The following is a 10,889-nucleotide window of genomic DNA, read 5'->3' as shown; positions in this document are numbered from 1 at the left end:
TCAACATCAAAACGGGGTAGAAAAATACAAGAAGGTATTTTATTTTAAATTGCTTAAATATAAACACTTTAAAATCTCAGTTTTTTTCAGTTAGTGGAGAAACTGAACCAGATGAAAGATGAAATCAAGGACCAAAAGTGCTAACTTCATTTAAAAAAAATACATTGATTTAAATAAAATTGTGAATGTGTCTGAAATATTTAGGTCAATAAATTAAACATATTTAAATGTGGAAGTATTGATTAAAGTTGTATATATGTGATTATTCAGTGGGTGGGTCTAACACTGTTACAGACAAGGTGATTGGTCGACGCTAAAGCCGCTGTGAAGGTTAACCAATCACACTTAAGGGTTTATTTGACTGGAAAGTCGGTTCAAAATGTTTCACGATGGACTGTAGTACAAACTGAAATATTATAGCTATTCAGACCATAAAAAATATTTTTAGATGCATCATGTCTACAATTTTCATTACTTCCATCGCTTGTCTAAACATTTAGAAAATGATTGTGACACTTTTGGCTCTCGATTAGACAAAATCTTCTGGTAAACATTTCTCAATACTAACGTTGCATAGCGACCGCTCAGGAGGACGTGGCAACAGATGAAACTGTAGTTTCTGAGCAAGCGTCACTGTGGTTCCTGCTGCTGAGTCCTCGTGTGGAGTAAAACCGCCTGTCCCGCGAGCCCGGCCTCCACTCCTCCTTCCGGAACCACATACTGGCTCCCATCGTTGGCTCGCAGAGGGTCCATCATCCTCAGCTGCCCGTTGCTCTGGGCAACGCTGTCCAGACTCCACAGCTGGTAGCGCAGGCTCTTGCCCTGCTTGGCGAGGATGTAAACCTCAGTGGCGCTCGTGCCGGTGACGGGACAAGGAAGATGGCCGCCTTTGGCGACGTAGAGCCAGGGCAGAGAGGGATCCGGTTGAACCTGCTCGTTGTTTGTGCTCACCTGGTTCAAACCGAGGAGCACACCTGCAATCAATGAGTAATTTAGGTTTATGGTTCAGGAGAGCAAAGATTCGTTAAGGTAAAAGGTGGTTTAAAGAATTAAGCTTAAAACAACATTCTATTTAAGAAGGGTAAAAAATACTGAAGTTTGCAGCTTTAATATGAAGAACCTCCAGGGATGTAAAAGCATCTTGTCAGAAAACTGTGTGAAATTGCTTCTATCTAGTTTAGTTTTTTTATATGTCAACAAATACAACATTTAATGGAGAAAGTCATTTTTATTTTGAATTATGTGTTTATTAAACTGTACAAAAGCTAAAATGGGTCACATATCCTTACAACTTGCATTAAACGCTCCTAAATTTAAGATCAGATGTGAGTCAGAATGCAGGAATTAAACCAAATCCACTTAATGAAAAATGGAGACAAACTCTTCAGTGACATTTGCATCGTTTTAAAATCATCTCCCCAACAACAAGCTCTTACCTGAAGCAACGGCCCAGTGCGCCCGGTAACCCTGACGCTGGCATGGCTCGTGGTTGAAGTCCTCATCATACCTGCGCATTTCGTCAAGGAACTGCATGTTGCAGGTAAAAACGTTTGGAGTCATTTGGCAGCAGGATACGGGACGAGAACAGGTTGGCCGCTCCACAGGTGTTTGATGATGGCTGCCGTGTTTCTGCCGCTCAGACCTCCCGACAGCAGTTCAGCCTTACAGACACAGAGCTCCTCTGCCAGCAGGGCCATGTTACACGCTGGAAACACAGGAAGCTTAGCAAGAACAAACGGCAACGACACGTCACAACACCGGGTTCAGAATCTTGCAAAACAGAAACAAAACGGCAACATTTTCCATTATAGCTGATTTCTTGGAGCGAAGTATATTCTCTCTATTCCGGGCAATGAAAAAGTATTCAATCTCCTGGTTGCGTCTTATTTCTAAGTTAAATGGAACACAATCTAAGGTTTATTTTCTACTAATCTGGAGCTTGTTACATTTATGTGTTGATATTTCTGCTGCTTATACAGCTGCAATAGAATAGAAATATCCTTTACTGTCCCAGTTGAACCAGATGCAAGTTACAGATAAACAGAAAAAATAAGAATATAAGAAACTATACAGGAAGTGCAAATTTCCAACATGAGGCAAAAAACTAAGGCACAGTTAAATATGAAGGAATACAAAACTTTATCAAATAAAATAAATAACTCTAAAATGCTCCAGCATCAAGTGGTCTTACACATTGAGGTTACCTGAAAACATTTCCCCCTGCGCGGTGTAGCCCCTCCTCACTGCTGTCTGCACCACCGTCTCCATGGCGACGCTCAGCTGCGGCTGTCGCAGGTGGGCAGCCATCCACAGAGCCACCAAGCCACACCTGAAGCATCAACACTCGCTGTGAACGGGTCACGTTTTACGACTCGCTTCCAAAACCGCTCGTTATAGGGAAACAAAAAAAATACTCCGTTTGTGTTTAGGAACAGATTTACACACGCTCCATCGCTGGTTTCTCGCTAAGACGAAGGTTTCAGAGCGTTCGGTTCAGTGACTTACTGTGGGCCGTCTTGGATGAGGGAAGGCACGTATTTGTTTACTAGTAACCACTGCAGATCCTTCCTGAAACTGACCAAGAAACATTGCATCAAATTAAAAGAAAATGACTCCCTGAGAACAACTTTGATATTTTTTTTTTGTTTTGTTTTTACAGTCTAGTTCAAAATGACTTTTTGTTCCAGAATAATTAAAGACAAGTTGAAATGTACAAGAGCTAAACTTGTATTTTTGTGCGTAAACAGTCTAAAACTTGGCTTTGTGTAAACGCGCCGTAAATAAACTCCTTTAACAGCTACAGATTAGATTAGTGTTGCTTCGTGATCATATTATAGTCAGTGACGCAACATTTCTTTCCCCTTTAATTAAGCAGATCAGGTACTGATTTTCAAGCTCAGCCACTGGATCAAAATAGAAAGCTCCAATTGATCCTGCAAACCCAAGAGACTGCATGTTCTTCAGTAAAAAATAACAATCATCATCTTTGAAAAGCCAGATTGGTACGACTAGTCTTTTTTTCACATCAGCAGGTTCTCCCTCCTGAGCTTTGGGTCTCTGGAGCTCCTCCAGAGTTGGTACTGTCCTACTGACTGCTTCTCTGATAAATACGGTCAGTGTTAGCCATGTTAGCTTGGCTGGGGGGCTACAACTCGATTGGATTTCATGCAGAAGTATCAGACTAAAGAGGGCCATAGATAAAATATTTTCCTTCCACTTCACATTTATGCACTTCTTTTTGCTGTCTATTGCATTTCTTCTTTCTTATTTATTGTACCTTGTACTTGTTTTAATTTATTTTTTATTTTGTTACCATGTCTTTTGTTGGATTGTATGGAGCCCCCCAGGGGAGATGGGGATTGTTTTTTCTTTTGCGTTCCCTCGCAATACTTTTGCGTTCCCTCGCAAAAGGTTTTGCGTTCCCTCGCAATACTTTTGCGTTCCCTCGCAAAAGGTTTTGCGTTCCCTCGCAAAAGGTTTTGCGTTCCCTCGCAATAATCTACTGATCAGTTCATGCGGCATACTGGATACTGTGAGCCTTTTTTACGGTGGCCGCCGTACTTTCTGCTTTAATACAAGCTTATAAGGTTTTTCCATGGACTATTGAGTTATTATCGCGGGGCAATCAGTCATCTGATTGTCTCTATTGTGTTCGTGTCTGAATGGTTTAAAGGGCTGCTTTCTGTGCCGTTCCATCTGAGCCTTAACAGACATAAACATGCAGTAAATAAATCGATTTTCAATCAGTTTTTTGCACCAAAGCGTTAATAATAATAAACACGTTTTATTATTATAAAACACAGCAAACTAATGGTGGTAGAGGGCCGCACTGGGTTAACTCGGTGAATCTCATCTGTCCGTGTATCAATCAACTCCTAACCTCTTCTTTGTTCTGTCACAATTATCGATTTTTTAAATTTTTATTATGCTCCAAACTTTGCGAGGACTGACCCCCCAGCTCACCCGCTGCCTCACACACCGAGCCAGCAGCGTCACCTTCCCATTCATACTTCATGACAGTCACTCCCACATCGACACGCCCACCACCAGGTGTCAAAGCCGCTGCTCCTGTCATATCAATAATTACTTATTTCATTCATATTGCTCTTACAGAGCCTCAGTGAAAACGTGTTTATTATTATTAACGCTTTGGTGCAAAAAACTGATTGAAAATCGATTTATTTACTGCATGTTTATGTCTGTTAAGGCTCAGATGGAACGGCACAGAAAGCAGCCCTTTAAACCATTCAGACACGAACACAATGGAGACACAATCAGATGACTGATTGCCCCGCGATAATAACTCAATAGTCCATGGAAAAACCTTATAAGCTTGTATTAAAGCAGAAAGTACGGCTTCCACCGTAAAAAAGGCTTATAGTATCAATTATGCCGCATGAACTGATCAGTAGATTATTGCGAGGGAACGCAAAACCTTTTGCTAGGGAACGCAAAAGTTTTGCGAGGGAACGCAAAAGAAAAAAAATTCCCCATGTCCCCTGGGGGGCTCCGTACCGTAGGATTGAAATTTACAAAAAAAAGAAAGAAATATTGCGTAAAATTCAAATATTTCCTGCCAGTCATTTCAGAAAGTTAAACTTATAATAGGATACACAGAGTAACATATCCCAAGCCTTTGTTTCTTGTCATTTTTATGCTTATGGCTTAACAGTTAGCCATAATTTGGGTTTTCCTTACAGATAATGAAAACCCAAAATTCAGTGACTCAAAAAATTAGAATACTGTGAAAAAGAATTTCGTTTTTTCTGTTTTTATCCTGACGCTTGACTATATTCATGCTGTTCTCCTCTGTGCTAATGCCAAACAAATTCAATTTGTACTAAATTACCACAAACTCCAGACTGAAAATACTGAAACATTGTAGTAGTATTTTGACAGAAAGATGGAAAAGCTTAAGGGGTGTGAATACTTTGACAAAGTGGTGTATTTCAGGTGAGATTATAGTGCTGCAGGAGCATCCAACAGTCAGGCAGAAACAGAGGTTAAAGGTCACCAGGCAAAGCAGATGTCATTGTCATCACTCCATAGAGTATAATAATCTGTCACATTAAGACTATGAGGGACGCTGGGCAATCAGGTTCTGCAAATCTGATTGCCTAAATTTACAGGGCAATCAGATTTGCAATCAGGGCAAATCTGATTGCCCTGGCCAGGCATTGTGACAGCCTGGCCTCACACATACACAATATGTGACCCAATTAAAACTTAGGCTTTGGTTCTTCACTATTCTTGACAGTGAGTGAAATTATCACTAGATGTTTTGTGACAATGACAAATAAATTGATTTCATGACAAGTTCATTTATTATTAATTTTTTTTAACTTTTTCAGATTAGGACATCAGATGGTATTTAGCTGAGGGTTTTATTTATTCTTAAACCAAATCTCACCAGCTCTCCTTCTGTCTGAGGAGCAGGCAGGCCTCAGTGTGATCCCCCTCCACAGGACTCCTGCTGCTGGCTATGGTCTGGTACAGCTTCTTCTTCGCTGCTGGAGGTGGAGGACACGGAGCTGGGGGCGGAGGTGGAGGGGGAGACATCCTCAGCTCCTCCACCTTAACAGAAAGAGAAAAAAGGCTCGGTTAGCATATTTTGTATAACTTCAGAGAGAGTAATGATAATACAAACCTGCCGCCTCTGCTCCTGCTTATAGGTGTCTGACACGCTGCTCTGCTGCGTTCAAAGCAGCACGGAAATTTCAACATCGATTCTAAAATTAATTTGCGTAAAAATAACACCAGAAATTTTATTCTACAACGATATATAAGCTGGTATTACACTAACTTCACAGACTGTCAACTTGAGCTGACGCTCACCGGTTTCATGCCCATATTTAGCAGAAATTGCTCCTTTTTTCTTCTTCTTCTTGCTTAAATGCGGTAAGCAAACAACGTTTTGGTGCATTACCGCCACCAACTGGACCGAAATGATCTCTGAGAGGTGTATCGTGTCTATCTGCATTTTGTGGTCCAGAAAATATTTTTAAGGACTGTATTTACATTCTCGCATTTATTACAGAGATATCACAACAGCCTATGAAAAAGTACAATAAAAATCAGACAAGAATAAATATGAGTTACAAAGAAAGATTGAATTATGATTCGTTGTTGTTTGAATGTGAGATTACATCTACAATTTTAGATTCATTGTACGCTTGAACAATAAAAAACATTAAACATTTCATAATCAGATTTATTGGCCAAAATATAAAGTATAAATATTAAGCTTAAGGTGGAAATCAAATAAGAGTCCATAAACAATGCATATGTGCTTGCAAACATTTTTTACAAAATGAAAGAAATGATTGTTGTGTTACAGTGCTGTACGCTTAATTTACTTCACGTTAGAGTTGCGTAGGACTGCATGTGTTCATTGTGTTCCTCGGAGAAACTGCCTGGGGAAAGAAACTATCTCTGAGGTAGCTGGTTTCAGTCTGTGGAGTACAACAATGAGACAGTTTCAGGTGGAAATGCAGGCGTGTCCATGCTTTGTAGTTCAATCCTAATACTAAAATCAAGCCTTTAAAAAATATATCACCTAAGAATGCTCTTTAAAAATGCCATTGATACTTTTGTCAGAAAATAATGTCAATTCTTTTTCTTCCCAAACAGGACAATTAAATTTTGTTGGCAGAAAAACATAACGGAGATTGGACAGCAACGGAAATCCAAATAGTTAATATTTGACCGACAGTACCATTACCAGTGGTACTGGTACACAATGGTACCAATGGTACCAATGGTACCATTGTACCATTGTACCATTGGTACAAATGGTACAAATGTAAGGAGCTGATTTACACAAGCTTCTTGTGTAAATTATTCCACAAGGAGCTTTCACTTTCTTACACTGGAGAAGTAGAGATAAGTAATTAAATTTTAATTATCATATTGTTCATTATTAATCAGTTTTATGGTTATGTAAAAATGTATACGGATACATAAGAAATACAGTTAATTAATTGTTTTTTTGTTTTATTTTATTTACGCTACATTGGAGTGTTTCACTCCAGGCCAGTTGATGACGGTAGCGCACCACATCTTTACTTCTGAAAAATGACACAGAAGAAGAATTATTTTCGTTGTTCTCGCGAGAAGATAAACGTGATTTGAAAAAATTGGGGTTTTCATTCAAAGTATCGAGGTGAGTAGTTCGGCTGCATTCAGATCAACGGCTTTGCCGCATTTAGGGGATTGTTAAGTCTCCATCCAAGGTATTTATAGACTTATGTTTCTTCGGTATGTGTTTAAAAGAAAAACAGAAAGTAATTGTTTCATTTAGTTTGATTCATTCTGCTGAGACTGTTGACCTAGCATGTACAGCTAACAGGCTGTACACGCTGAATGGCTGTTTGCTAACCGTCGTTAGCCTCAGTTCTTTGTCGCGCTTCAGATTGCTTAAAGCTGTTTTGTTTTGTTCCAGGTGATCTTAAATAGACTTTAAGATGACCACTGCGGAGGTTCGTCCTAATCACACCATCTATATCAACAACCTGAATGAGAAAATCAAGAAAGATGGTGAGTTTCTACACAACCTATACATGGCCTATCTATCCACAACTCGATTTCATTTGATGTAAACTCGCATCCTATTTCATTTTCTCCTTTCTACGCAGAGCTGAAAAAGTCGCTTTACGCCATCTTCTCGCAGTTTGGCCAAATTCTGGACATTTTGGTAGCACGGAACTTGAAGATGAAGGGCCAAGCCTTTGTTATATTTAAAGAGATCAACAGCGCCTCCAACGCCTTGAGGTCCATGCAGGGCTTTCCCTTCTACGACAAACCCATGGTATGTTAACAAAACACTGAACAACTGCAAAAATCTTTATTTTAATTTATTTAAGTTATTTTTTAAACCCGGATTAGTTCTTAACCATTACTTTCACCAAATACTGCTCAAGTTAGTTGTGTGCTGATGGGATGTAAAGAAAAGGTGAGGTTAAATAGGTAAGGTAATTTTATTTATATAGCACATTTTCAGCAACAAGGCAATTCAAAGCGCTTTACATGAATTTAAAGGAAATTCAAACTGAAAGGAAAGAGCAAAGGAAGAAGAAAAATAATCTAATAATGTTGATCCAGAGTATACAAACTAGATACTCCTGTTCAGGCCAGATAAGTATAAGTAAGTATCCTTTGGTCTAAAAAGTGGTTGCTAAGGTAGTTTTTTCTGGATTCTAGGTTTGTTCTAATCCCTGTTTTGGGTTGCTAGATAAGTACAAGTAAAAGTAAAAGCTAGATGTTCCTGATACTAAACCGATATTAGTCTGAAGGACCTTTTGGACTAAATGTTGCTTGAGAATGCGAATCAGAAATAAAACTACTGAATTTCTACAACAACAACAAAAAAGCCTATTCATTCATGCTGTCAAATAATTGATACAAAAAAAACAACATACTTTGCTACATATCAGTCTTTTCATTGATCAGACTGCTTTAGGCCTGATCTCGATGATTAACAGTTTATGCAAACGTGAAGATTTTGTTCACTCCTTCAGTTTTTGTTTGCTGGGACGAGCGTGACATGAGACTTCTCCGGCCCCGTTTGTGTGAGCACCACAAACTACAACCGAAGAGCCTGAAACCCCGAATTAATCAAACTAAAAAAAAAGACTTTGTTCCGTGTCTATCTTCTGTTTTAAGCAATTAATGTTTATATTTTTTTTGCAGCGCATCCAGTACGCCAAGATGGACTCCGACATCATAGCGAAGATGAAGGGGACCTATGTGGAACGAGACCGCAAAAAGGAGAAGAAGAAGCCCAAGCCTGAGCCGGGCGTAAGTAAGAAAGCAGCAGCAGCCATGGTGGCTGGAGTCCCTGCAGGCATGCCGGTGAGTGGAGCTCCGATTTAAACGCATCTGCATTTAATGCAGAAACGGTGAGGGACGCATTTTAAACCGATTGTCGTCTGTAGGGAATGCCTCCTATGAACCAGGCTCCACGGATGATGCACATTCCAGGTCAGCCGCCGTACATGCCCCCTCCCGGCATGATGCCCCCACCTGGAATGGCCCCCGGCCAGTTGCCCCCAGGGGCCCTTGCTCCTGGTCAGATGATGCCTGGACAGATGCCCCAGCAGGTAGTGTTTCCGAGCGTTCCTCAGTTAAAGCCGTCTTGCTCTCGTTGACGGGCAGCGTTGAAACGATGATCTGTTCTCGCAGGTTTCAGAAAATCCCCCCAATCACATCCTCTTCCTCACAAACCTGCCAGAGGAGACGAACGAGCTCATGCTCTCCATGCTGTTCAACCAGTGAGTACCAACTCTGTCTGTTTGTCTTTTGTGTTGCGCAATTTCTAAATGGATTTGGTATTTCCCCCAAAACTAAATCAGAGCTGTATGAGAGTCGGCTTCGCTGGTTTCGGCCGATTGCCATGCAGAAAAACAGCAGAATTGACTTAAATAGTTTCACTTATTAAACGGAGATATAAATGTACTAACTGATGAATTTATTTTTGATAACTCTGCACCAGTGCAGAGTTACACCGATGGCTTCGGAAGCTTGGTCAAGCATGGGAAAAAAAAACCTTTAATTTGTTTAGTCAGTGCAGTTAGGAATATAAAAGCCAATGAAAAATAAATAATAAACTCAAATATTTTCACACATGTGAAAATAAACTGCAGCAAACCTTTCAAATGGTTCAGAAAGAACAATTAATGTCAAATAAATAAAGAATGAAGTCACTTCGGATAGAATTAGACTGAATAGATCTGCACTTATGGATCACTGATACCCAATCTACACCTTTTTCTTTTCTTTTTTTTTTTAAATTGCTGCCTCTCTAGTATTCATGTTTACAAGTTGCCTCCATAAAGGCAGAACCTGACCGCTCGTGTTTCTCCAGGTTCCCCGGCTTCAAAGAGGTGCGACTGGTTCCCGGTCGCCACGACATCGCCTTCGTGGAGTTTGAAAACGAAGTCCAGGCCGGCGCGGCGCGAGACGCCCTGCAGGGCTTCAAGATCACACAGACAAACGCCATGAAGATCTCTTTTGCTAAGAAGTGACCCCCTCCGACCCCCTCCTGCAGCCCCTGGGTTCAAATACTCTCAGCTCTTTTTATCTTTTTATAAGAATGTTGCTGATTTGCGGACAGTGGTACTTTCCTCTTTTTCAAGGATTGCCATGTAAGTATACGTTTAGATGTCAAGTTGCTGCGTTTTAACACTTCCTAGACAGAACGCGCTTGTTGGTAAACGACACAATCAAAGCTGTGAATTTTGATTACAGATCTATTCTGCTGTTAAAGCCACAACTTGACATTTGTTTTCATAAACTGTTAAAGCATTGCACCCAGAGTCTGGGCAACCAGACATCGTACCTGGAGCTTTTCCCTTTTCTTTCTTTTTTATTAAATGAGTGACTTTATGTAACGCTTGTTGTCTGTGTGAATCTTTCAGAACAAGTTTGTTTTTGACTGATTTCCGTTTCAGCCTTTGCCCCTCGTTCATTGACGTTTATGTATTTCTGATTCGCTATGACTTTGCATCGAGTCATTTTCCAAAGATTTAATTCATATGCAGCTTTCTTTTTAGGAAAATGAGCTCTGAACTCTGAAATCTCAGTAAAAATTAAAGCCATTTATGGCATTTCTTGAGGAAAACTCATCAAAGACATACCTTCAACTTCAGAATGCATTTTTTTTTAAAAGTTATTACACTGAGGAAAACATCAATGATCGCGTAAAAAGATAATGATTACAGAACGCCTTTGGTTCATGTCCCTGATTAGAAGCCATCCTCTCAGCCTCGCAGTGTAATTACAAACCAGTAAATCCTCCTCTTCCTCTCAAAAACCGGATTCACGAGCTTCAGGCAGAAGTGATGTGTGAATTAGGCCTGAAAAGCCTAATTTCGCTCTTTGCTCTGCACACA

General features: G+C 40.1%; 2 protein-coding genes across 4 annotated transcripts; one reads left to right on the top strand and one right to left on the bottom strand.

The window, feature by feature from the left end:
- Positions 1-17: 17 nt before the first annotated feature.
- Positions 18-5,871, bottom strand: actmap (actin maturation protease). 2 transcript variants are annotated; one of them, XM_015009552.2, is made up of 7 exons: positions 5,648-5,871; positions 5,411-5,574; positions 2,506-2,574; positions 2,205-2,329; positions 1,576-1,705; positions 1,437-1,507; positions 18-974 (listed from the first exon to the last, which is right to left on the bottom strand). In XM_015009552.2, the coding sequence occupies exons 2-7, from the start codon at positions 5,557-5,559 to the stop codon at positions 631-633; spliced, it is 888 nt and encodes a 295-aa protein (XP_014865038.2). In that variant the 5' UTR covers positions 5,560-5,574; positions 5,648-5,871; the 3' UTR covers positions 18-630. The 2 variants fall into 2 exon arrangements, with proteins under 2 accessions (XP_014865038.2, XP_014865041.2); XM_015009555.2 differs by having other exon boundaries at positions 2,506-2,568.
- Positions 5,872-7,070: 1,199 nt separating this feature from the next.
- On the top strand, positions 7,071-10,388 carry snrpa (small nuclear ribonucleoprotein polypeptide A). Of its 2 annotated transcripts, none has more exons than XM_015009566.2 (7): positions 7,071-7,162; positions 7,442-7,536; positions 7,635-7,807; positions 8,689-8,850; positions 8,934-9,098; positions 9,181-9,269; positions 9,863-10,388. In XM_015009566.2, exons 2-7 carry the CDS (start codon positions 7,464-7,466, stop codon positions 10,020-10,022), a joined length of 822 nt encoding a protein of 273 aa, XP_014865052.2. In that variant the 5' UTR covers positions 7,071-7,162; positions 7,442-7,463; the 3' UTR covers positions 10,023-10,388. The 2 variants fall into 2 exon arrangements, with proteins under 2 accessions (XP_014865052.2, XP_014865050.2); XM_015009564.2 differs by having other exon boundaries at positions 7,106-7,232.
- The last annotated feature ends 501 nt before the right edge of the window (positions 10,389-10,889 follow it).

Source organism: Poecilia mexicana, unplaced genomic scaffold (genome assembly GCF_051168715.1).
Source record: "Poecilia mexicana isolate PSO_F unplaced genomic scaffold, ASM5116871v1 scaffold_13, whole genome shotgun sequence".
Lineage (NCBI taxonomy): Eukaryota > Metazoa > Chordata > Actinopteri > Cyprinodontiformes > Poeciliidae > Poecilia > Poecilia mexicana.
The sequence above is the reverse complement of the archived record's forward strand: the minus strand, read 5'-3'. Positions and strand labels throughout refer to the sequence as shown.

Coding starts and splice junctions, on each gene's coding strand:
- actmap (XM_015009552.2), bottom strand. CDS start 5,559: ATGTCTCCCCCTCCACCTCCGCCCCCAGCTCCGTGTCCTCCACCTCCA. Junction 2,575..5,410: donor CTCAGACAGAAGGAGAGCTG/GTGAGATTTGGT, acceptor TTTCTTGGTCAG/TTTCAGGAAGGATCTGCAGT. Junction 2,330..2,505: donor CTCATCCAAGACGGCCCACA/GTAAGTCACTGA, acceptor TTGATGCTTCAG/GTGTGGCTTGGTGGCTCTGT.
- snrpa (XM_015009566.2), top strand. CDS start 7,464: ATGACCACTGCGGAGGTTCGTCCTAATCACACCATCTATATCAACAAC. Junction 7,808..8,688: donor CCTTCTACGACAAACCCATG/GTATGTTAACAA, acceptor TTTTTTTTGCAG/CGCATCCAGTACGCCAAGAT. Junction 9,270..9,862: donor CTCTCCATGCTGTTCAACCA/GTGAGTACCAAC, acceptor GTGTTTCTCCAG/GTTCCCCGGCTTCAAAGAGG.